The sequence below is a fragment of the Cricetulus griseus genome (genome assembly GCF_003668045.3).
Source record: "Cricetulus griseus strain 17A/GY chromosome 1 unlocalized genomic scaffold, alternate assembly CriGri-PICRH-1.0 chr1_1, whole genome shotgun sequence".
Lineage (NCBI taxonomy): Eukaryota > Metazoa > Chordata > Mammalia > Rodentia > Cricetidae > Cricetulus > Cricetulus griseus.
The window spans coordinates 120,810,897-120,838,015 of NW_023276807.1; the positions used below are offsets into that span (position 1 = coordinate 120,810,897).

The following is a 27,119-nucleotide window of genomic DNA, read 5'->3' on the forward strand; positions in this document are numbered from 1 at the left end:
ATTATGGAATTTTAATTTCATAGCTCTGAGCCTGGCTTATTTTACGTTTTTTTTTTTTTTAATTTTATTTCTTCTTGGTCCTCTCTCTCTTGTGAGAGCTAACACTACACATCTTTGAAATCCCCCCATCACACCTTTCACAAACTTAAATCAACAATGATATGTTCAAAAATCTTTGTCTTCCCTTTGAAACTGGATGCAAAAAAGAAATCTCTCCTGTCGGTGGAGACAGCTGTGAAAGACCGAGGCGCCTGCACATAGATTTCTTTAAATTTCTTAAACTGCTGTTTCTCTTTATCCCACTGGTATATCTGTGAGAATGTATAGTCACTCCCCAGGGCCAGGTAGTGATTATCTTTGAAGGAGAAGGGCTGCAAGGTCATGGCTCCCCGGGATGGGAGAGCCTGGACCTCCACAAACTGCTTACTGTTCCACCGCATGACCCGAGAGTCCCCGATGAAACGGGTGAGCGAAAGGTAGAGGGTGTTCTGCATTCGGAAGCTCTTCACAGCCAGCACATCCTCCATGTTGGGGATGTCACCGTGGGGGACAAACTTCTTCGAGCTTTTGTTCCACTGCAGGATGATGGGGACCTGGGAGCGGCTAGACAGGATGAGATGTGACTTCCCATCAATGTCAACAAACTCTGCATCCGTGTCCCTGAACCACTCATGCAGAGACTGGTATGAGTAGAACCCTTTGCTGTTCCACTTGTAAACTGTGGACAGGCCTGCTTTTGAGCTGTCAGCAATGATGAAGAAGGTCTCGTCGTCAATCTCAAACAGCTCGATGTCATTGGGCTTAGAAATTCGAGACACTTCTATGTCTTGGAATTTGACAAACTTGGTCCAGCTCTCGTCGTATTTGTAAATGTGAGAGCCACCGAAGAGCTGGGCCACCACCACAAAGACCTGGTCATCGATGAGGATGGCCTTGCAGCCCACAATGGACTGGCCTGTGGTCAAGAGAAAAAGAAGACATTAGTGTGGCTGAAGTGAGTGCTAAACCTCCTCCCAGACCCTGGGCCAGGGACTATGGTGCCTTGGAAACTTAAAACCTAGACTAGCCAGATGACAATTTTACTTCTTGATACAAACCAAAAAGAACTCAAAGCAGAGGCTGGAGCAGAAACATGGATAACAAATTGAGAGATCAAATGTTCACGTATTCCTCAAAGTCATACCTAGAAACCTGACCTTGTTAGGTTTCAAACAAAGGTTAGGGTTGAAAGAGTGAGGTTGGTGTCTTAGTTACAGTTTCTATTGCTGTGATAAAGACATCATGAGTAATAGAAACTTGTCAGGAAAAGCTTTATTCCAGCATACAGTTCCACATCCTAATCCATCACTGAGAGAAGTTAGGGCAGGAACTTAAACAGAGTAGGACCCTGAAGGTAAGAATTGGAGCAGAAACCATGGAGGAGGGCAACTTCCTGGCTTGATCTACATGATTTACTCAGCCTGCTGTCTTATAACATCCAGGACCACTAACTACCTAGAGGTGGCACCACCCATAGTGAGTTGAACCCTCCCACATCAACCATCAGTCAGGAAAATGCTGTACAGATAGATGTATAGACATGCCTACAGGACAATCTTATGGATGCATTTTCCAATTAAAGATTCCCCTTTCTAGCCCGGTGTTGGTGGCGCACGCCTTTAATCCCAGCACTCTGGAGGCAGAGGCAGGCATATTTCTGTGAGTTTGAGGCCAGCCTGGTCTCCAGAGCGAGTGCCAGGATAGGCTCCAAAGCTACACAGAGAAACCCTGTCTCGAAAAACTGGAAAAAAAAAAAAAGAAGATTCCCCCTTCTTCCAAGATATGTTTAGGTTTGTGTCAAGTTGACAAAAACCAGCAAGGACAGTCATCGGGAACATTGTGGGAGATAAAGAGGGCTTGCAGGTGGGGTCTGAGATGGCCAAACAGACTATGTAAGAGGAAAGCTAGGGCTCTAAGAAAACCAACAAAGCCAGCCTTGGCCAGATCCCACAAAGGCCCTCCTTGGGGACTGGCTGGTTTTAGGTCAACTTGGCATATGCTAGAGTCATCAGAGAGGGGGGAGCCTCAATTAAGAAAATGCCTCCATAACATCAGGCTGTACTCAAGCCTGTAGGGCATTTTCTTAATTAGTGATTGATGTGGGAGGGTCCAGGCCATTGTGGGTGGCACCATCCTTGGGCTGGTGGTCCTGGTTTGTATGAGAAAGCAGGCTGAGTAAGCCAGTAAGCAGCTCTCCTCCACAGCCTCTGCATCAGCTCCTGCTCTGAATTTCTTTGATGATGAAGCATAAGCTGAATAAACCCTTTCCTCCCCAAATTGCTTTGGTCACAGCAATAGAATCCTAAGACAGGGAGCATAAGCCATTGCCCTTTCTCCTATTAGACTTGTCGACTGTATTGGTAGTTACATCTTTATATGTATTCTTGCACCAAAGACATTTAATGACAACAGATTGAGTTATGGGTAAAAATGATTCCAAGAAAATATTCAGCTATTCTAGAAAAGGGATCACTCCAAGTCATCCCAGGGGTGGATGACTGAGAAGCAGTAGGTCAAGGATTGAAAGTGCAGATGTGGAGGTAGCTGGTTGCCATGGCTTGCCTGGGTCTGTCCTCCATTCTAGAGGGGATACTTAACTTTCACTTATCCTCCTGTTAAAAATCAACAGACTGCTCACTTGTGCTGTGCCCCAGTGTGAGTTCTTCTCCCTCAGTAGCACAGGAATTGAGACTGCTGCCAAGGCCAGCGCTGGAGGCCATTTGGGAATATGGTTTCTCCATCTCTAACAACCTTGAGGGATGTGACCATGAAGTAACTTGGGGAAGTGACCAGGTCACTCATGACTAGAATTACACTTACAAAGGAAACCCTAGGGATCTCCTTCTGTCCTTCCACCTTGAGGAGACTGGGGTGGGGTGTGATTGGACCCTGAGGGACTAGGGAAATTTGGGTGTGAATACAAAGACCTGAAGTCAAGTCCCCAGGTCCTGGAATCTCTGTGTCCCTATAGCAAGATGGGGGGTGAAGACAGGAGAAGTCTACTTGATAGAAGAGAAGGAGACAGGAGAAGCTAGCCTGGTGTAGACAAACAATACAAGAGAATCCATCTTAGACAAGATGGAAGGTAAGAACTGATAGCCAAGGTTGTCTTCTGACTCCCACAGATGTGATATGGTACACATGCCTACACACACACACACACACACACACACACACACACACACACACAGACAACATACACATAAACACATACCACACTACACACACCACACATACACACACCATACACAAACACATAACACACACACAAACACATAGCACATCACACACACACCATACACAAACACACACCACACCACACACACACACACACCATACATACACACCACACACACCATACACACACACCACACACACCACAAACATACCACACACACCACAAACATACCACACACATCCCCCACATACCACACACACACCATACACACAGAGAAACACATAACACACACACACACACACACACACACACACACACACACACACACACACACACACACACACAGCCATGCAGGGTGATGGGTGATGTTGCACCAGATATCTCAGACTCCAGAACTTGAAAATGAAATTTCTGTTGTTTATAAGCCTTCCTGTTAAATAGCAGCACCAAAAATACCAAGATAGCCATATTGAAAGTATCATTACACACAGCAGCTGGAAGGTGGATGCAATCCACACTCCCACAGACAGATGAAGAGATAAACCAGCTGTGGTCCTTGAACACCAGAAATAGTATTCAACCTCCAAAAGGAAGGAAAGCCTGCTGCATACTACAACATGGACTGGCCTAGAGGACATCCTGCTAAGTGAATGAAACCAGTCCCTGAAAGGACAAAGCTGTCAGTCTACCGGCTGGAGGGGTCAGAGACATAAAGACTGGACATAAAAGGCTGCAGAAGGGGATGAGCTGCTTTTAGTCAGTGCACTGTGAGAGAGATGTGAAGATTGGTCACACACAACACCAGCATACCTAACATCACAGCAGTATGTACGAAGCAGCCAAGATGGTGAGTTTTGCAATGTGTGTCTCCATGGTGGGGTCCTCAGGGACTCTGGAGAAGTCAAAGAATGTTCAGAGCAGAATGTTCAGAGCAAGAATGTTCAGAGCAGAACTCTTAGTGTATGGTGCTGGAACACAGGATGTCATTACAGGACGAGTGAAGTAACTGTCCTGACAATCACGAGACGTCCCCACCCCCTTAATGCTGGCCCATAGTTCAGATATGCCTATGGAATTTAGAGTGGTCTGAGACCCAGCTCAGGTGACACAAGGAACCCTGCTCCCACAGGCATGTTCTCTACACTGGACTCCCATCCCCCCACTGAAGAAGGCCACCAGGCAAGCTAAAGGACCACTCATATCTCAAAGATTACCGTCTCTCCCTCGAGATCATTATAAGTTTTGTCTTTTAATTTTCTCGGTAATTTGACCAAAGTGAATTTGGTCTGTAAATTACAAGGATAATGACCCAATTTCTGTCATGCAGATTAGCTTTGGGGGCAAAGGGAATCCATGGCTTTACTTTTCTCTTTCATTGGACTTCCTGGAACCTGACCCCTTGCCTTTGTTTAAAACAAACCCTCATGTTTTTCTGAGTGCCTGTTCACCAAAGCAGAAGTTGGGGATAATAACAGGTAAAACTTAGAATGTATGTCCTTGTAACCAGGCACTGCCCTAAGCACTTCTGCTCACTCTTTCCAATCACCACTGGAGACAGGTATGACTCTCACCATCACATTCATTTTTACAATGAGATAGGAAGGGTTCGGCAATTTATAAAGTCACACAGCCTGTATGAAGTAGTGCCTGGGTTTTAAATCTAGGTTACCTATTATCTATCACTAAAGTGCCAAAAGACACACACAAATAAAATCTATTTATGATGCAACTAAAAAACCCCTTAATATATTCCTTTCATCCTTAATCTACATATTAATGTCTATATATAGCTATATCAAATGTGCTTCTTTAAAAATGTTGGGGCTTATACTACATACAGGGTTTTTTAATACCTTTATATGTATGTGCATGTGTATCTGTGTGTGCACCTGTGTACATGTACATTCAGAGACTAGAAGTCAAGCCTGGGTATCATTTGTCATAGCAAGTCTATCTGTCACTGCCTCCTCAGTGTGACATTATAAGCAGGAAGCACCACATTTTATCCTTTTTATGTGGGTTCTAAGGATCAAACTTTGGTCCTTATCCTTGGCAGCAACACTTTCCCCACTGAGCAGTCTCTCCAGCTCTAGAACCTACTTCTTTCGCTGAAACCCTGTGCTATCAGTCATATTCTACAACTAGATTTAAAAAAAAAATACTGTACAATGGTGCTGAAGAGAAGGCTGGGTGTTTAAGAGCATTTGGTGTTTTTCCAGAGGACCCATGTTTGGTTCCAAGCGCCCACATGGCAGCCATCTGTAACCAGTTCCAAAGGATCCTATGTCATCTTCTGGAATTTGTGGTCACCAGGAGTTCAAGTGGTACACATATATAAAGACAAAACATTCACACAAATAAAGTTTAATAAAGCTAAAAATGGAAAAAGTCCACAATACTATATAATATTATATGGCACGAATGCACCAAATCGTATTTAACAAATCCTCTACTGTTGGGCATAGCAGTTCTTTCTAGTTTTTCATTATTGATAAATGACATGTTTCCTTTCACATATTGTTAAATAAACAGGCTTTGAAACCATCTGGCAGTATTCTCAACTGTAAGAATCTGCTAGGATAAATGTTGGGTGTCTTTTTGTGAGGCTTTAGGGCATGAACTGCCAAAATACTCAAGAACTCCCACCCTACACAGCAATTTCTAATTCAAGCTTCCCTTCCCTGGGGGGGGCACTATAGAGGTCCCTATGTCTGGGGGGGGGCGGCTTAGAAGTCTGTCTGTCCTGGAGAAGGACCTCTAGCCCACTGTCCAGGTGACCAGCCTGTGGGTGTGCCAGCAGCAACTGAAATTGTGGTTGTGGCTGTGGGCGCTCGAGCACGCGCTCATCTGTCTGCCTGTCTGCAGAAATTATAGGTTGGAGCATGCAGAAGTCACAAAACAATAAAAATACAAAAAGCAAGGAAATGGAAGGGTGACGAAGAGAAGACAGAGAAGAGGTAGTAGACATCAATGTGGACATGGCCACTTGGCTCCTCACCTGGGGACACCTGACCAGGGCTCCAGTAGAGAAACTGGGTGCCTCTGATTGAGACACACTGAGCAGCTCCTGCTGACTTTAGAGTTACTCCATGACAAAGCAAGATGATGAATGAGGAAGGCCCAGCCTAAGGAAGAGAGAACCATCCACACTCTCTCCCTTACTCTTGTTCAAGGCTAGTGGCTTGCACACCCAAGCAAGAAGACTTTCACACCAAACTAGCCTTCAGCTACCAAAAGTCAAACACACCCTGCCTGAAAGATTCACTCTCAGGCAGTCACTACCAGTTCTGGGGTTCCCTATGGCTATACAAGTCTTAAAAGTCTTACCTGAAGTCAGAAAGTTGGGGTCTCTGATGGAAGAGTATGGGCCTCATTTCATCCATAGCGAACAAGGTTACCATTGGCCTTGGGCTCCGCCCATTCAATACACAGATTACCCATTGCCTCCTTACCAGACTGCCAATGCTACACTAATCCCATCTAAAACAGAAGCCATAAGATTCCCACTGCACAGATGACAGAAGCATATGAACATTAACGAACTTGACCAAATACGATGTCCCTGCCCACTAGAACACAGCTGGCTCAGAGGAAGTGCCCAAGTAATCTTTATCAGTGAATGAACGCATGAAGGAGGATGGAGCTAAAGTCACCACCAGTGGTAGAGGTAAAAGAGAACACCCCCAATCAAGTGGTCAGAGTCTGGGAGAAATGGAGACCTACCATTCCAGCTGTGCCAATTACCTTGGCTAGGGAGCACCTCCAGGGAGGAAGGCTTGCCTTAAGCCAGGCTAAAGAGTTAGGTAGACTAATTCATCCTTTAATGAGATTTCCCCTCCCGCAGAATCCTCACCTTTAGCACAGAGGCTACCATTCCTGGACCACAGCTGAGTAGGTTCATAAGTCTGCCTGATTTTCTGAACAATCCAGGTAAGTGTCCAACTTTTCCTTTTCTACCTCTTTTCTCAGCCTGCTTCCCTTAACACTTTGGGCTTCTCCCTGCTTCCTTACTCTCTATAAAGCTCTCCTCCCCACCACATGGCTGCTTGTTCACCTGTGTCTGACTGTACCAGATTAAATGGCTTGGCTTTTTCCATCTCTCTTCCATTTACCCCCTCCAGGCAGCTGTTGAGATTCAGTGCTTGTGTGCCCTGTGCTTTTCCTTTTAATACTAATAGAGTTGCCTTTGAGCTTACATTTGAGTTCATTCTTAAAACCTTTTATTAATGAGACTAAGAACCCAAAAGTGGGATCCCAATTTCCCCTTTATTGCCAGCTGCAGTGAGTGGCAAGGGCAGGTAGACAGCAGTGCCACCCCTTTCTATCCTCACCAGCCTGGGACAAGGACACATATAGAGATAGGTTCTGTCCCTGATTGAATACAGGTCACTTGTAAAGCTCTACCGACTGCACTGATGCACAGGCAGAACCAGCCCACACATCCTGCACCAAGCCCCAAGCCCAAAACCATGCAGCAAACTCCTATCAGGATATTGGGTTCTTCTCACATCCAAGGTTCTCCATGTAGCTCTATGCTGAGTCTGTGCTTCCAAGCCCTGTTCCCTGGACAGTAGCTCCACACTAGAAGACCAGGTGGCTGTGGCAGCAGCAACTAGCTCATCTGAGATGGCATCTCCCGGGCAGCTGGACTCATGATTAGACCCATTAGTAGCCTGTCCCCCAGGAGTGAAATGCCACTGTTTCTGACTACCTATGTCTCTGCATTTGCTGTATAGCCACTTGTACCTGAGAAACTCCTAGGATCTTCCCAACCCAGAATTTCTACCATGGTACACTCCAGAGAAACATTCAATGCCTCCTGGAGCCTGGGCAGGAAGTCTCTCAGAGGACAATGACCAGGCTTCCAGAGTGCTGTTTCTACAGCCACTGTCAGTTACACTGGGAAAGCTGAGAAGATTGAAGAATTGTTTTGATTTTAATTTTATCCATTTTCTTAAAGAGCAAGCACATAGTTCATTTTTTTAGCATCACTAAAACCCTGGGAACCCACAGCAACAGCACCAAAAGAAGCCAAAGGTCTGAATTTATGTTTGGTCCATTCTCATTGTTATGCTTTCACTGAGTGCGAGCAGTGATCATCAAGACCCAGCAAGGGAACACACAATGGAGGAGGGGCAGTGTGTGTGTGTATGTGTGTGAGTGTGTGAGTGTGTGTGTGTGTGTGTGTGTATACACATTAGTTAATAATCAGCTTAATAAAAACAAAGCTGTGGCTTAGCTTTGGTAGACAGACTGCCTTAGCTATGCAGGACCATGGGAGTCCCACGTGACTTCTTACCATGGAAAGGAGATGTTTTTTCACCTTACTCATGGAGTCCCCACTTCCTCTTTCCCAGAGGAATCACCACCAGTGAGAAGTTACCACCTGACGTTCTGTTATCACCAATATCTGATCATAGGGAGAACACCTTAGAGTGACCATCAGTGTGGACTGGAATTTGAGGAGAGTGGTCCCCACCTCTCCTCAAGGTAGGGCATCAAGCCTTCCCTTGATTATAATGGGGTGTTTCTTTTCACAACACACCTGTGATGTTGTCATAACTCCGGAAGTTCATTTCTATGTGGTCCCACTCCAACACCATGCAGTTCTCCATGCTGGGCTGAGCGATGGCCACGTACACGTCGTTCTTGGAGTTGAATGTGTCTACTGACACCGACTGGTATGGCAGCGTCTGATGAACGACGAAATCTGAGAGTGGGAGTTGAAAAATAAATACTAGTTCATGAAAACCCCTGTGAGAATTCCAACTGCCATTCTCTCTGCTTTGCATCATCAGTGTAGGTACCTGGAGAGGAATGGGGAGGGTGGGGACCAGGCAACTCCATACCGCCCTGTGGATGGTTTTGCTCTGGAGATTCTGCAAAATGGGACTGTCAGGCCCATGGAGTTTTTGATACTGCTTCCTGGAGAGTGTCTCAAGTTACCAACAAGGTCTCAACTGTCTGAGCAGAAAGCCAGGGCAGAAAGAAGGCTGCAGGAAATTCATGAAGCTGGCCTGCAAATTATTCTGTGACAGGGCATGCATGTTCTAGTAAGCTCTAAGAATGCTACGCTTCTAGCTGTCTCAGAGCAGCCCCTTTGAGGAAGAAGCTGGTTTAATATGGCTTACTGTACCTCTTCGAAAACTTGCAGGAAATATGGATCCTGTGGTCACCAATCATTTACACCTAGTTCCACACACCCCTATTGGAAAACAGCACCTCTTCAGGCCATAGTGAGTACTACACTTCCAAACAGAGCATGTGTTAAGTATGGAAACAGATACTTTATGCAGGGGTCTCTGGGAGGAACTTAAATGAACTCCCTGGACATTGGACTGGGTAAGCTGTAACTCGGGTCTGGACGTCATGACACAGCAGCAAGCAGGTGAGGAACTCTGTGTGAGAACATGTGCAGCACAGTGGCATGGATTCTCCTCTTCTATCTCCTGGGGATAGAGTATCCCTCATCCACATGGAGCCCACAAGTGACCACTAACTCTTTGTGAAGTTTGGGTATGGCACAGAATTGCCAAGGGACAGAGCTGGCATAGTATGTATATGAGGAAAGTAGAAATGTAAGAAGAAAGAATTTTTTAGCAGAGAGAGAGAGAGAGAGAGAGAGAGAGAGAGAGAGAGAGAGCCTGCTATGTGGCACATGTGTCTAATCCCAGTCCTCAGGATAGTGATAAATTCCTCTGCATTGGGCTGCCTCCCATTCATCATGGAGGCCACGGGTTCTAAACACTTCCTGACGTCTTCAGCTCCCATTTCTCTCCCAACTGTGCTTTCAAGTCTCAGAAACATAATCCTCTGCGTTCAGATGTGTGGGCTTTACAGTAGTATAAAAGGCTTCCACCTTTCCTGAGGGATCCTGCAATATAAAAGATCTACCAGAATAGGGGCAGGAGAGATGGCTCGGTGCTGCTCTTGCAGAGGACCCGAGTCCAATTCCCAGCATCCATGTCAGGTGGCTCACAAGTGCCTGTAACTCCAGATCCAAGAGATAGCATACCCTCTTCTGGCCTCCAAAGGCACCAAGTACATACAAATTCATAGGCATATACTCAATCAAAAAGAAAAAGAAAAAAATGCTTAAAGAATAGTTCTACCAGAATACAGAATGTGTTATACAAATCAAGCTTCCATGGCCCTGTTTTAATTTATTTTTCCAAATTAAATTCATCGTTTCATAATGTTTCCTATCTGGCATGACACAGACTGTTAATCACATAAACGAATAATCCTTCATAGAAGACAGCCGCACTCCCATCATCAAAGGAAAAGGAAGAAAGGGCTAAAGGACAGTGACAAAGAAAGGCATCTATACATTATGGAGAAAGGCACTAGACAAATTTAAATACCTTTTCCTGCCCACATCTGAACCTGACTTTCACAAAGCTAAAGGCATGGTCATTGTAGAGATACCTCAAAGGACACACATACTGAAGTGACATCAATTTACTAGCATTACAATATTAATGGTAGTTCTGCCATGAGAGCCACCGCTTCCATTCACATCAGATCAAGTTCATGATGTCAGTGGGTCTCCTACAATTTCGGCCTTTCTCCCACTGGAATCCACACATTTTTACATAGCTATTTATAGATCTTGCAGAAAATAAATTATACATGATGCTGAGCCTATGGGGAGAGAGAGTGCACATTAATGCATTATTTCTCTTTGCATTTTCATCAGCCCGAACAAGGGAAGCTAACAGGACAATTAGGATGCAAAACTCACTCCCTCTAAGGAATTTAGTGAATTATCCACCTAACATGGGATCATCGGTGGGTAACAGGAATCTCTGCCTGGTTAAAAATAGACTTGAAGGGGAGGGTGTGGAAGAATTGTGATTAATCTGAAGAGCTGAGGCAGCCTAGAAGTGCCTGCAAGCTCATTACTCCCCTCTGTGGAGGAACAGCATGGTAACAATGCCTTCCTCATTTAGGCCACACAGGGAGAGATCTGAGAGAAGAAAAAGATGGCTTCCTCCACAGTAAGGAAGCCATAAAGTGACCCTGAGCTTGTTACATGAATTCTAATTGGTCTTAATCTCTCTAGTAAGTCTGGCTCTCCATTCTCCAGGCACCCTCTCACACATACTTTCCCTAGCCTTTGGTAAAGTACCAGAGGCCAGGACTTGATATGAACAGAAGACAGGAATGTCAATACCCTTACAATTTATTGACCACACACTTATGTGGCAGGAACAGTATCTGGGAACAGGTCATCTTGTTGTGTTATCACTCCCCATGTAGAAAAATCTTGGAGCAGACCTTGTGTGTCCATGAACCTTAAGACAACAGAGACCAAATAGTCCGTCACTGCTTACCTGAAAGCTCTGTGTGGCCTTTTCGAAGGAGTAGGAACCTCGTTAGCAAAAACAAATAAACCCAAGAGATGGCCCAAATGTGTTAGAGGACTCACACTGCCCCCACGGATTCTGGGACTTAGGTCCTGGCTGCTCCAGTTCCAAGCCATCTCCTTTTCAATGACAATTCTCAGTCCCAGAACACAGTTAGAACTACCCAGAAGGCCCTGAGGTCATAAATCCTGTTTTCTTGTATAAATGATGCTAAGTTCTGTGAGCTTTCTATAAGCCTATGTCATCTTCTCAGAGATGGACACTGTGACCAGAATGATGGGAAATGCCAATCTCACTGTGGGGTTTAGAGAATTCTTCAGAAGAGAACTGAAGGAAAGGCCAAGCGGAGCCTCAGAAAGCTGTAGGATAGCACTTAATGCCAAATAGTCTTGAATGACACCTTTCTGTACAAATGTCATTGACCATGACCTTTAATTCACTGCACTGGTTTGAGAGCACAATAAATAACCTCTTAGCGGCCAGGCTGAGTAAAGGGCACCTGCCAATCACACAGCTGCACACACCCCAGCTCTGTGGTTCAAGACAAGGCTACTTCCTTGTCTTGAATGTCCAGTTTCCCGTAATGTCCAGTTTCCCATAAAAGAGCAGAACTTGTGAGTTTCTCTGGTTGCAAGCACACTTGTGCACATGCCCATGAACACCTGGAATTCATTTCTACTTGGTGAGTTTGGGCTTGTTTAGAATCGAGTAGTAGATTTGGCCTAAATATGATACCTTGTTCTTGGGACTTTTATGTCCTCAGTGTTTCTTTAACTTTGTCTGAGTTCTCATTTCCACTCCTCTTGGCATGCCTTCAGGCTTTATAGATAGCAACTCCTAGCCTCACCATTTATTTCCACAAACATCTAGAAAGCCGGCTGCACACTGTGGATTGATCCTCTCTCCTTGAAAATCCGGCTTCAGAACCAGTGGAAACCTACTTGAGCCTTTCAAACGGAGGTACCCCCTGCCCTCTACCTGTGGGGACCTGGAGGTAGTAGGCATTTTAATTTTATTCTATAACCTCAAAATTGTGGAGATGGAAACCCCGAGGTGGGCTCTGAAAAAACAAAGTCAAACTACCTTTACAGTTTTCCCTCAACGTGAATGTTTTCCTTCAGCAAACACTTGTCACCTTAAATGTTCTACTTTGCCACAGGCTATAATTTTCCTAGTTATCTCTTCCTACTTGAAATGGAAAATAACTTACAGATATAAAAATCTGGAATTTAACTTATAATAAGTATCATCTTACTGAAAAAAAAAAAAAAAAAAAAAAAAGGCCAGTGACAGCAAAAATATCCTGACTTCTCTGTGCTGGCTCTCCATAAAAGGCAGGCCAATTTAAAGCTGGTCTCATGCCAAATTCTTAAGTCTATATTTCAATTTCAAAGAAAGAAAGACAGACAGATGGTCAAACGGTCAGAAGGACGGACGGATGGGTAAGCTAGGGAGCTAGCTCAGGCAGAAAAGTACTTTCTGCATATGAAGACTTAATTTTTCTTCCCCAGAACCAAAATAAGAAAAGATGGGCATGGTGAGATGCTCGTGTAAATTCAGTGTGGAAGAGGCAGAGCCAGGCAAACCATGGGGCTCACTGTCTATCCAGTCCAGCTCAATCAGCAGGTTTCAGACCGTGAGAGATACTACCTCAAAAGCAAATCCTGAGGAACGGCACTCAAGTGTCACCACTGGCATCCACATTCCCATGCATGCACACACAAGAACATATGTAGCACTCAGAAACACACATATACAACTAGAGGAAAGAAACAATGGAGTACTTGGATTTTGAAAAGAATCAAAATTAAAACAGGCTTGGTGGAGAAAAAAAAAGAAAAAACCAACCTGTATAACCTAGCCCTTGGGAGGCTGAAGCAGAATAATTGCCTCAAATTCAAGACCAGCCTGTTCAACATAAACAAGAATTATACTAGCCTGAGCTATATAGCAATGTCCTGTCTCAAAGGGAGGGGAAAGAAAGTGAAGAAAAAAGAAATTAAAATTAGAGCCAGTGCAGCTAACAAAATCCTTTCTAACTGTTGAGATGTTTTCCTAACCAAATTGATTCATTTCTTAAACATTTTATATGATGGGAGGACATGTCTAGGTCAGAAGATAACTGATAGCAATCACTTCTCTCCTTCAACTACATAGGCCCCAGGCATTGAACTCAGGTCACCAAACTTGGTGGCAAACACTTTTACTCAATTAGCTACCTTACCAGCCCTGATTCATTTCTATTAAAAAACCTTACACTTTCTCTAAAACGACTTTGATAGAAAATGTCTACATTCACTTTCCCTCATATGCAGTTGGCAATCTGCAAGGAAAAGAACGGATTATTTTCTTTGTCCATCTCTGAGGACAGAGGTTCTGCCTACCTGTGGCGGTACACTCATAACCAAAGTTGCTCACCTGTGGCGGTACACTCATAGTCAGAGCTGCTCACCTGTGGGAGTACACTCATAGTCGGAGCTGCTCACCTGTGGAGGTACGCTCATAGCCAGAGCTGCTCACCTGTGGTGGTACACTCATAGTCAAAGCTGTTCACATCATTGAGCTTCTTCTCCTGGTATTCTGGTGGCCCAATACACAGCACATCAGACACAGTGGAATTTGTCATCTTCAGCCACAGATACAACCATTTGGCTTTGCAGTCACATTCAAATTTATTACCCCTTAAATCTCTGAAATACAAAACACAAACACACACAGGGAAGCAAGCGTGTTTGATGTGTTTTTGGCAGTAATATGTGACACTGGGGTTATTCCTAGCCTGATACATCTAAAACAATCCAATTATGGAATTTCTTTAAAATGTTTGTGTTTTGTGCATCTTATTTCCTGTACTTGTTATCTTTATCTTTATCTTTAGTGAGTATTCCTTGATGCATTGATTTTGATTGAATGCATACAGAGGGTTCTCAAAGATGAAACATCATCCCTCTGAAAATTGTCTCAGTACAATGGTGGAGGTGGAAAGTGATGGGCAAACATCCCATTATAGGTTCCCATAGATAAAAACAGGATGTAATAGGAAGACAGTATTCACAAACAAAACTGAAACATTCCAGGTCTTATTAAACTGCATCCAGTACAATGTGCTCCAGTCACAATGCTTCTAGTGAAACTTGAGAAGGCAAAGCAGATGGGAAGACTGCTCAGGGACCACCATCCAGCAAGCCTAATTTACTATTGGACACAGGGTACAGTATCTAACGGCTGAATTCAACACAAGACAATACACATGCTGTTTCTCAGTGTGTATGAGAGTACTACTTAGTCAAGAGCAAAGGGATTTGAAAGATAATTGACTAGGGCCTTCGACCAGTACACACAAACTTAATTTGCATTACTTACAGTTCAATCAGAGAATCGAGATCACTAAAGACGTCCCTTGGAAGTGCTTTAATGTGGTTGTTGGCCAAAGAACTAGAAAAAGAAAGTCACATTTTAATGTGGCTACTACCTTCCTGCCAATCATTCTGAAGTCCATTTGAATACCTCTAATGATTCAAGGAGAGCTCTGAGGCTCTGCATCAAAACATGTCTCAATCACAGCTTTGATCTTCAACACCAAGAGAAAGATACATGTTCCATTACACAAAGATGACTGGATTCCAATGTAAGCTTTTTGTTTTGAAAATAGGCACTTTATTAATAGCTCTTTGTCATAGCTCTTTGAGCTTCATTGGAAGATGGTCATTTGCAAACTATGTTTTAATTACTGTTTGTTTCTTGACTGGGTACCTTCCTGACACAAAAGCAACCGAGATTGATGTCTGTCCATGGTTTTATCGCACCCCTTGAACAAGACAAACACTCAGAAAGTTGGAAAACCTTTGCTGATAAAAAAGATAGATATGCTATTTTGGAAAATGGATGGATGGATGGATGGATGGATGGATGGATGGATGGATGGATGGATGGATGGAGCAACAATAGGAGACTAACAATGGAAGATGTTAGTCTCCAATAAGCTCTCTTACAGTCCATAAAAGTATATTTGATCATCTGTGTTTCTGAAAAAGACTCAGTGAACACTCTTTTTACATGAAGACACTCCACTCTGACACACTAGGATAACATAATGAAATGTCACTGAAGCGGCATGTGATCTCAATGAAGTGGCTGATTGTGGTCATTTCATCTTCTCATTAACAGAGGCTGAGAAATCATCTCCCTCTTTCTTCTTAGTGTTGGAGAGGTTTCTGAGACGCTAGTCCACACCCACCTCAAGCTACCACTGATTTGGGACTCTGCAGTGCCCCATTGCCAGTCAGCTGATGGATGCCCACAGCGCAGTGTCCTTGTGAGAAGATGTTGAGTGTAGAAACACAATGTACATCAATTCTGTGCTTTCCCCAGATACACTAATGTAAATTGGTCAAGAAATGGATACCTTCTTGTAGGGTTTTCTTCTACTTGTGAGTATAAATGGCCACATGTTTAAGGGATGTATAAACATGTAGGTAGTTTATAAAACATGTATGAAGTGAGTCATAGGTGGTCATAGCATGGTTATAGCCCATCCCAGAATCATAGCTGAATAAATGAGTATTTCTTTTTACAGTCAGTGGGGTGTAGTAGAAAGTTGAAGCTCCTTTTTACTCTGAACATTCTTCCTTCAAAACCAACAGAGAATGGGAGGCCAACAGTTTTCTAATTATTCCCCTTCCTACTCAGGAAACCATATATGGATTAGAATACCATTTCATGTGCTATTTTACCTTGCTTTTCTTAATGAGGTACTTACACATTTTTTGATGTGTTGGGAAATAAACTGATTATATAATCACACTGAACTTACTCTGGGGTAACTTTTGGAAATTTTTTTAAAAAGGGGGGGTGTTTGTTTTGATTTAGAAAGCAAAGAAAAAAAAAACCTTTAGCTAAATATCAGTTAATTATTCAGCTAAAACTATTTGGCTACCTGAAAGCTGTTGCACTGAAATGGTAATAATATAATTAGATATGGAATGACCAATGCAAGCAAATAAACAAATAAGGATATTTAGCAATTGCTCCATGATTGCAGTTTAGGCTTGTAGTCAGCCCTATTTTCATGAGCTATCTACCCTACCCATGCTAAGTGCTTAACATTAACATCTTCCTTTCAATTTCATTTTGTCTACAAACCCATAGCACTTACTTCATTTCTCAAACTATTTAATAGCTTCCTGTCCCCTGGGTTCTATAAGACTGCTGGAAAACAAATGTCCTAGATTTTAGTTACAGATTGGCACTGATCTCTCCATGCTTTGGAACCCAACTTGTGTTTTAATATGAATGTGTTGGGAAAGTTCACAAAAGGCCAACATCAAACGTTTCATTTAAATGGGAAGATTTTGGACACTGACTTCCCTAAGGAAGTGAGTGAATTTTGGAGTTCAGGCTTTTTCTGTGTGAGAAGTTTAAAGTGGAGATAAGGGCAGTTCCATCTATAAACAATATGTTGGTTCTGCCTGTAGCCCATGCCTAATATCAACGACCCTCCTTCCCAACTTTTGAGACCCACACTTATCTGCCTCAGCTGTTCCTCTCCAGACAGCCGTATCTATCCTTTCAGAAGTCTCTGTCTGAATACTCAAATGGCCAAGAAAATTTATCAATCCATAGAGAAAGCCAAGACTTTTTAATGACTGGAAGAGATGGCATTGTCATTGAGGAAGAGGAGGAAAATGATGACGATGATGATGATGAAGAAGGCGATGCCAGCCATATCCTTAGCATTTACTGTGGAAATAGGGTTGGGTCTTTGCAGCCAAGCATCTTATTATCTAATATATATATATATTATATATATATATATATATATATATATATATATATATCAACCATCCACAGTCAGTGTAATCATCATTACCTTGAGAATGAGGAAACTAAGGGTCAGAAAAGCAAAGTAACATCAGTAAGTGATGACCTGGAGTTTTGAACCCAAGCCTGAAACCTCAGTCCATGGGAAGTAAGGGCTCTGGCCTACAGGTTGACTCAGAGAAGTCTGAACATCCACAGAAAGACAAGAAACCCTAGAACAATAATGTCAACAGGACACACATTCTCCTCAATGAACAGTGCTGACAAATATGTTTCAATCTCCCACGGTTGCTCCCTCTTCTTACTCTGCAGCCCTCAGCTCAGGTAGGGCTTCTGCTTGATGGCCCTAGAAGGCAGGTTCATTGTGCACAGTGGCAGGTGCCTTCACCCGGATCTTTGTGGCTTAATGACTAGACTTTTTAAAAAATAACTATGTCCCTACACTATGGTCAGGGCTATACTCAAAGGTACCACCATGCCTGCTCAGCACCCACAGTCAGTGCCCTCCTATTTCCTCAATTCTCTTTTTTATAATAGACAAGGTGACGATGGACATAGGACCCATCATCTTCCTCACACAAAAATTATCTATTATGCAAATGAAGTCCAAGTCTTGGCTAATAAATAACTCCTACCATGATAATGTTTGGTTTTGCATTTTTACAAACACAGCCATTATTTTTTCCAATTCAATTAACTTTCCTAAGTGTGTGTGCTTGTTTCATTCTGATATGCTGATCAATTCAGATCAATTCCTTCCCCCACCCCCTTTGGTCTCTGACAAGCCAGTAAGGAACTGGAGAGCTTAGTTGAAGCTACAGATTAACCTAACATAACAGAAAAGCAACTTTCATCCTAATGGGAGGACACCGATGTCACTATGCCACTTTATCCTCTACGTGATGCCCTTCACTGAGTCTCTTAAGTGTCAGTTCCCAATTCTGCAGAATGGGAACTCACAGATTATCATAAAACATGGAGAAGGTCTTTGGGTACCAGGCCTGGCACCTGGCACCAAGTGGGTATAAGAACCACACCTCTATCCCATTTCTTCCATGAGCACAAGGCCCTCACAGCACTGAGGGATCCCCACTTCACATGGAGTCATGTGGGTCCCCATGGTGACATAGGATGGTGAAGACCAATGGGCAGTTGGTCATCACAGTGACTGTTGTCTGACAGCATAGGAATCTCTTGGGCAAATTAAAAATTGAAAAGTTTCTATACCCTGATAAGTCTCTCCACCGATGCAGCAATCCACATCAGACCAAATCAAACCAAATTAGAAAAAGTCCACGTTTAATGGATACAATATTCCTGGATGGCCTTCCAGCTCCCCAGAGGAGACGGGAAAGGGAAACCAGAAAAACCACATGTCTGGTTTCTGGGTGACAGTTTAAATACCCTGTGGGAGTGGTCTTGAGTATCTCTGGGGGAGGGGCCATCATTGGTGGACTTTCTGAGATGCAGCAGGGTTTGGAGGGAGATGGGGGGAGGGCACATAGGTGGAACTTTCACCAAAATAACCGAGACTCTTTGGGTATATGGATGCCAGCGACTGGGATGAAGATGCGAAAACATCAAAGAAAAACAATCCATCCACCTTATTTTTTGAGACAAAGTTTCTCCCTGAGACCTGGGGCTCAGTGCTTAGGAGAGGCTGGCTGGCCAGCAAGCCCAGGGGATCTTCCACTCTGTCTCCCCAGCACTGAGGTCACAAGTATGGACCACTATGCCTATTTTTTTTTAGATGGGTTTAGGAGATCTAACCAAGGGCCTCACGTTTGCATGACCAGCACCGTACAGACTGAATCATCTCCCCAGTACATACAACAGATCTCAGAGGACTTACAGGTGAGTCAGGTCACGGAGGCCCCGAAAGGCATTTCTTGAAATGGTTTCTATTTTGTTCCCTTCAATGAACCTAAGGAGAGAAGCAATATAATATAACCAAATTCCCTTTCCTTAATATCACTAACAGATGACATAGTGTGTTTTGGCAGTAATATTGGAAAGCACTCATGAAGTATCAAAACTCTCAAGTTAGCAGCAAGCTACGTTACACTCCACGAGGGAGCTGGCCATGTGAGCAAGAACACATGCACGCCAGCCTCTCTACTCCTTCCAGATCAGCATGGATGTCTCCAAATTCAGAGCTGCCAACATAGGAGATAGCATTTTGGGTTTGGGGAAGGGAGAAGAATGTACTGCACAGATGCCAGAAATTCTCCCATCTCTGCAAGACAGGAATTCGTCCAGACATTTTCCCTGTATCCTCTTACATTGCCCTGTGCCCAGCTATCCACATACTTTTGTTAATACACAGTCCCTAGAGGGGAGCCCATTGTTTTACATCTCTGCATTTTAGTTTTTGTAGGAAAGTTCCATTAAGCATGGCTTCCAGCAACCTTGAGCTCATCCTGTCCTACACAGCCTCATACCTAGGCAAATGGTGACAAGAAGAGATGTTCTCAAGCTCTGAACGAAGCTAGAAAGCAGAAAGGACAGTACAGGGAGCAGGGCTGACTGACTTTCTTTGTGCTGAAATGGTACAGGACTTGAACAAAGACCCTATAGTAATGACACTGGCCATGCTATAAACTCTCAGGATATGACAGGAATACACTGTAATTGTTCCTGAGGGCCAAAGAACCAAGTCAAATGCTAGCAGGTTTTGATGAGATGGTCCAAGGGAAAGGCTTTGCCACAGCTGTGACACAATTGATGAGTTAGTTCTCACAGACAGAATTCTCTGATGTCTGATTTTAAAACTCTGGTGTCTGTTTAGTACTAGACTTTGGCATACCCTGATAAGCTACCTTTTTCCCTGATGCCCTGTGCGGCACTTGAACTCCCCATCAGAGAAAATCCCAGGTACCCCACAGCTATTTGTGGGCTTTTGGCAGACCCAGGTGGCTTCAACCTTGCAGCTCTTGCAGCTGTGACATTCCTTCCACATCAAATACATGCCAAAATATCGGATTATGAGAGGGTTCTTCGGAGAAAGAATTCCTGGGGAGACATGGTTCCCTGAGACTTCACATCAACAGAGAGCGGCTTCTACCTGGTATGTGTCTAGAATTCCAACATCTACCTGTTTACCTCAGATAAGACAGCAGGAACAAGGCTTTGCAAATCCTCTGACTGCTAAGCAAGGAAATCCCAACCGATAGCAGGATTAGCATATTACAGACTCACCAAATAAAGGCTAGGACAACTGAGGGGGGAAGAGGAAGACTTGAATGTGATAAAGGCTGAAATAAGAACCACGCCCGACCTCGCTGCTAGAGAGGAAAATGGTGCATCTGAAGAGGCAGAATAACCTCCTCTCCTGCTTTTTCGTGTTGTTTTGGTTTCAGTTGGGTTTTCATTTTTAGGAAAAGGAAAAATCTAATCAGACCCTCAGAAGAACTCACAGGAGATAGAGCAAATGGGATATGGGACAGCTGGCTACAAACCAGGCAGTTCACCCTCAAATTGGGAAACTTGGTTTAAAAATAAGTAGCCCTGAGAACCATCCAGCTCTATTTCTGGCCCATCAGCAAACCCATGCCTAGTTATAGAGGTAAAAATATCCAACACCATTTCCAGTCTTACTTACTACATGCCAAATTAAATGTCAGCAGAGAATGAATGAGTGAGTGTCTCCCCTCCTGAGCTTTGTCCCCAGCCTCCTCCTCCTCCTGCCCGAGCATGCTGGGAAGTAAGTCAACTCACAGGCCAATGCTGGCATGAAAATGGGGCTTTCTGCAGTCCTATCCACTCTAGAGGACACAACTCAGAATGCCCCAGAGGCACCAGACTTTGAGCAACACTTACAGGTATTCGAGATGGAAAAGACCAGCAAAGGCATCATCACGGATCACTGTGAATGAGTTAGAATTCAGCAATCTGAAAACAAGAAAGGTTTTAGTAGAGACGTAAAGGTCAAGTCATGTGGTAAAGCCATTTCTTTTTCTTTTGTTAGGTGCCAATCCATGGGCAATGATGGCTCTTCTCAGTCTAAGGACAACCCCCTTAGATTCCCAACTGTCCTCACAACTGTGATGGAGTCAGCGAGGAAGGGATCCCTTGCTGGCTGAATTTTCTGCTATCTCCAATACTACGTCTGTGTCCCCATCTTGGAAAATGTGGATCTTGGGAAATATGAACTGATGGCCATTATTCAAAAACAATTTTCTGCTAGGCGCAACTAGATAGCCAATGAATACTTCATGATTCCCTAAAGAAACCATGGAATCACAGTCTTACAAGGATCTAACCCAACTGTATTCTAGAGATATTTGAGCCCCAAAAAGATAAAGTCACAGAGTGGGGCCAAAAAAGAAAAAATCCACTCTCCCATGCTAGACATTCTCATGAGAAATAAATCATTTTTAAAAAGTTAAGAAATTTCTAGAAGATTATCACTATGTAATTTTCTGAGTAGCCAGGTAAACGTTTTTTTATAAATATTTATAGAAACCACCTAAGTTTATTTAGCTAAATAATATCTAAGCTATATTTCTATTCTGAAAGATCTGAGATTTAAAGTTGTATTTTCCTTATTAATTAATTTATTTGTTATACAGGTGTATGGCATATCTTTAGGCACAAGTGTGCCACAACACATGTAAGGCCAAAGGATAATTTACGGGAGTCAGTTCTTCCTTCCACCATACAGGAATCAAACTCATGTCATTAGACATGGTGGCATCTTGCTGGCATATGAACTGAGATTTTAAGTGGTAAGTTTATTGTTATAGTAGATATAAAACATGTCAAGAACAAAACAATCAATGGCAATTTATTGAGGATGGATAGTGATTTGTGTCTCTGTCTTTTTTCTATACTGTAGTTATACTGTAGTTATGGTCACCCTAAGTCCAAGAAATATGAGAGAGTCTATACTACCTTCTCCCAACTACCTGCTGATTTTCTGTTTTGTTTATGTGATGCTAAGGATGAGACCTGGGGTTTCCTGCACAGTAGGCAAATGCTCTACCACTGAGCTACATACCCTCCATACACATACCCCAGGCTAAGGAATTGCTTTAAAGAGTGACTTTAGGGCATTTATTGTCATTATCAAACATCAGCTGTCTTGGGTTTCAGGGCCCTATGCAGGCACTCACCAAGGTGACTTGGGCATGGTTCCCTAAGAGGAGCTGGGGCAAACGCAGCTTTGGGCTTTGGGCTTAGATCCTCAGTCCACAGATCAAGGCTAGGTATTTACCTTTTCTGAGCCATCAATTTCTTCATCTCTCAGATGGGAAAACAAAAGCATCTTTCCTAAAGAGGTGTCATGCCTGTGAGATAAAAGCATGCACCTCTACAATGCCAAGTATGTTGCCTGCCTGCATGCATGTATGCATGTGAGACAAACTGGACATGTTCCTATTTGAAGAGTAATATTAAGATTTTTAAAGACAAGTTTCTTTTGAGGTGAGAAGTTTGGGGGAACTATTCATTGAGGTGAAACTCTGGTTATGATCAATGCAGCCACCTCCCAATTGCCTGATCTGTGAGTGAGATCTACCACAAAGCCCCGGGAGAGAAGTCAGTGGAAAAGTCAGGTGAGGAACCATAGTAGGATGGTGGTTCAATGTGGACACCAAAGGACAAGCTAAAGCTAAGAGCCAGCAGGGGTGACATGGGTAGTTGTTGTATTATAGGAAGATCTACACCAACAAGGCAGAAATCACCCTTCAAGGACCACACTTCGGGGACACCATTTTGCACAGAATGCCCCATACTCACAGCAGCTGCAGGGAAGGCAGATGGGAAAACATTCGATCCTTGATTTCCAAAAAGGTTCCATTGACTAGGCTCCTACAGGCAAGAAAGGAACAGAGGGAGGCCCAGGTTGCTTTCAGGAAAGGCCAAGCCAAGTGGGCCGTTGGCCTCGCCCTCCACCTGAGCTTTATACTTTTCCTCTCTGGGGTGAAGCTTCATGTGTTTGGCCATTGTCTTCCCAGGGAAAAGATGAGAAGAGACCTGCTTCCAATGCACTTGATCAATAGGGAGACTCATCTGGCTAACAGAACACTGGACTGTCAGTCTGACTCCTTGCACAATGTTACTCTGTCAGCTTAAAATAATCCCCTAGCTTCCTTCACTTCACTACAGGAGGCCCCTGTCGAAGATGGATAATTACTTCACCTTTGCCTGAGATTCTGTTTGTGCAGACACAAAGTTAATGCTGGCCCACAAAACTCTGGGGTAAGATTATACACTCCCCTCAGAAGCTGGTCTCTGAAAGACACTCAGGGCACTTCTGATTAAATGCACTGTGAAAGCCTTGGGGAAAAATCAGAGAGACATCTGAACTTGCCCACGAAGGAAGATGCAATGCCATCTGCCAGATAAATGGTCAACTCGGAAAAGAAGCTTGATTCTTTCTGCCTCAGGGTTTCCTACCCTTTCTGGCCACAGCAGGACTTCCATACATTATTGGAGTTTAACATGCAGAACACTTTAGCTTTGATCATATCCGAAGGACTTAACAAGAGAAATTCTAGAATCCTCCATGTGATCTAATTTACCAACAGTAAGAGTCAAACAGGCCTGCTGTTTCCCACAGCTATACTAGTTCAACTTTTTACAAATGTAAACAGGACCCCAGATCCTCTCTATCCCTGGACCATAATACTATTTTGCCTTGGAGAAGAGGCACGGGAATGATGACACACAGGAAAAAGTGCAAGCAACATTATCCCTAGGACTCCCTCACCCTCAGGACTCCCTCTACAGCTGGGGGCGGGGGTGGGGGAGTGGGGGGAGAGGGGGTGCCCCAGCACCTTACCCTGGAACAACGGACTATCCTGACAGGAATTATCGCAGCAATAAAGATGATGCCCTAAGGCCCCTTCCATAGCAACGTTGTGACTATGTGAGACCTAGTTGAAAGCACTTAGCAAGTGGACAGAGGACCCTTGCTGATTAGTTTTGCCAGTGGTGGTAATGCAACCCACTGTGGATTAAGGTAGTAAAAGAGAGGCCCTCTTGAACTGAAGGCAAGAGTGGCTTCCTACCCTAGGGGCTCAGCTGTACACCTCATTATTGCAAAACACTTGGAAATCCTCTGGGTCCCCCTTCTTTGAAACCACGTGGAGCCGCCCCTCCACTTCCAGAGGCTGTGTGCCTTTGCCCAGGCTAGCCTCTTCCCAGCCTGCAGTGTGGAGAGGTCCGGAGGGGGCCAACCTCACAGCATATCAGGCTGGCTGCCATGAGGCCTCACCCATTCCTAGTTAGTCCGCTCAATTCGGGCACATTCAGCTGTCCTCCAGTCACACACCCACCCACCCAACAACACAACAGAACACTCAAAACTTTAAGGCTCCACAACGATCATCCCGGGACGCGAAATACAGGCTGTGGACTCTGGTGCAGAGACCCTACCCCACTGTGGGCCCTGAGTCTGCAGTAGCATCAGCTCCCCCAGGTAGATCTGATGCAGGTGGCCGCGGGCCACAATGAGAAACTGTCACGCGGTCCTATCTAGATTCCCGCACTCTGGGCTTCTGAGTCCCCCTATCCTCCCCGCGGCACAGACTCCACCCACGTCCCGTTGTGCGCCCCCAACCCAAACGCAAAGAAAGGGATTAGGGAGCAGGGTCAGGTGGCGCTGCCCCATAACCAGCCGCAACTCCCTGGTGGCGGCCGGCACAGGGCAGGGCGGGGCGGGGGTGGAGGGGTCCCACTCACAGGGAGCTGATGTCGCCAGGCACGATCCTGGGCACCCAGGACGAGCCCACGCAGATGATGGACTCCTTGGTACAGCTGCAAGTGGCGGGGCAGCGCGCCAACCGCCTCACCTGCGCGCTCGGCGGGATGAGGCACGCGGCGCTCAGCAGCAGCAGCCCCAGCGCACCGCCGCCTCTCCGCAGCGCCATGCCGGGTCCCCCAGTCCCCGCCCGGGCCCGGACCCCTGCTGCCGCCACCGCCCCGTGCCAAGCGCTCGGACCGCGCACCGCTGCAGACGCGGGTACCGCTTCCCGATCGGCCGCCGGCGTTGCTGGCGAGGACGCGGGCGCCGCGGGTGTGGGAGGCCGAGCCGCAGCCGAGCAGCATGCTGGCCGCCACCCCCACTCGGCGCCCCCCCACCCGCGCCCGGGCTGCTGGGCGGCCGCCGCACCCGCCTCACCCGCGCTGGCCTGACATCAGCACCCGCGCTCGCCGCGGGCCGGGACCAATGAATAATACACGCGGGGGCCCGCCCCGCGAGGAAGGGGGGGGAGGGAAAAGTTGGATGACCTTGGGGGAGGGCCCGGCCAAAGCTCAGACCCCCTGGGATCCCGGCTGAGCCTAGCAGGAGCAGGGACCCGCAATCCATCTGCGGGCTGCAAAGAATTTCAGAAATACTGTACTCTTTTCTGCGGGGTCAAAAACGTGAGCTTCCTTCTCCGCAAAAAAAAAAAAAAGAAAAGAAAGAAGGAAGGAAGGAAGGAAGGAAGGAAGGAAGGAAGGAAGGAAGGAAGGAAGGAAGGAAGGAAGGAAGGAAAAGAAACGGAAAAAGAAAATTAAAAGAAAAGGTAGGAGCAGTAAGGACTGGAGGCCCCATACCCATACCCACCCCCCCACCCCGGAAGGGGGTGGGGAGTGCAGTACTAGCTTGACTTGAGAGAGGGGTCTCTGCCCTGAGTGCTCCGAAGAGGCCAGACCTTTGAGCATACTTCACTGATTTTGAAGAGGACCTAAGTGAATGTGGCAAAGGGGCTCGGCTGGACGGCCTTGGCCGGCCCAACAGGAGTCTCCACTACACCTGAGCTCACTGAAGCCTCCCACCTTCCACTTTCCATTGCCCAGGGAAAGTAGAATCGCAAAACAGCTACAGCAGGGCATCTCCTGCCACACTGGGCCTTGCAAAAAAAGATCCTGCAAAAAGTTTCCCCTGGCTCAGCACAGTGGCTTATGCCCCACTCCCTGATTAAGTGATAGGGACACAGATTGTAAAGAGAGATAAAGTTTGATGCGCCAAGCCCTGTGACCCTTTCATCTCCTAACCCTCAGCAGATCGTATCCACCCTTCAGAATTTACCCAGGAGAAAACTGAAGTCCTGAGCTGTCAGGTCTGGTGTTAACAGTCAGCGCCAAAAGGAAAGACCGGAGCCTGAGATGGGAGCTTGGCCTGGCCCCAGGGAACCCCTTTTTTACTCTGGAATTTGTCTCAAGGAATTTGAATGTTATCGTAAGGCAGTGTGCTGCTGGGGAAATGGAGGAAAATGCCAAAGCAGAACAAAACGTCGTTTACCCCCCCACCCCCACCCCCACCACTACAGCCACTCAGAGCTGGGACCTGTCCATCAGGGTAGGCACCCAGGCAAACCATTCTGGTGCAACAAAGGGGACTCATCAATACTGTCACTTATTCCGGAGTCATTTTAGCCCCACTCACAAGGGAAATATCTAGCTGTCCACTATGACAAAGAAGAGAGAGAGAGAGACAGTCCCTGTGAGCAGGGAACTTCAGTCAATCTGGGCCGATATCCCAATGGGAGGACTTTCCCAGGGTTACATGGATAGATAGACGGGCCAAGGGGTTCAGGAATGGAAAGTGGGACTTGGTGGGAGGAGTTAGACATTATCTTAATTACTTTTCTTATTGCTATGGTAAAATACCCTGGCAAAAACAGCTTAAGGGAGAAAGCGTTTATTTGGGCTCCCATCCAAGGGTAGTCCATCATGTCAAGAGAGTTCTGGTGGTAGAAGTTGCATCTGACACTAGGAAGTAG

The 27,119-nt window shown here is 45.1% G+C and overlaps 1 protein-coding gene across 1 annotated transcript; it reads right to left on the bottom strand.

Annotated features, from left to right (window-relative positions):
• Positions 1 to 137: 137 nt before the first annotated feature.
• On the bottom strand, positions 138 to 25,280 carry Lgi2 (leucine rich repeat LGI family member 2). The gene is made up of 8 exons (XM_027386962.2): positions 25,093 to 25,280; positions 23,146 to 23,217; positions 21,226 to 21,297; positions 19,259 to 19,330; positions 14,950 to 15,021; positions 14,107 to 14,276; positions 8,763 to 8,927; positions 138 to 955 (listed from the first exon to the last, which is right to left on the bottom strand). The coding sequence occupies exons 1-8, from the start codon at positions 25,278 to 25,280 to the stop codon at positions 138 to 140; spliced, it is 1,629 nt and encodes a 542-aa protein (XP_027242763.1).
• Between the last annotated feature and the right edge of the window lie 1,839 nt (positions 25,281 to 27,119).

Excerpts from the sequence above, each read along its gene's own strand:
- Lgi2 (XM_027386962.2), bottom strand. The coding sequence starts at position 25,280 with ATGGCGCTGCGGAGAGGCGGCGGTGCGCTGGGGCTGCTGCTGCTGAGC. Across the intron at positions 15,022-19,258 it reads CTCCGTGACCTGACTCACCT|TTCTTTGGCCAACAACCACA; the intron begins GTAAGTCCTCTG and ends TTCTTTTTCTAG. Across the intron at positions 956-8,762 it reads GAGTTATGACAACATCACAG|GCCAGTCCATTGTGGGCTGC; the intron begins GTGTGTTGTGAA and ends TCTTGACCACAG.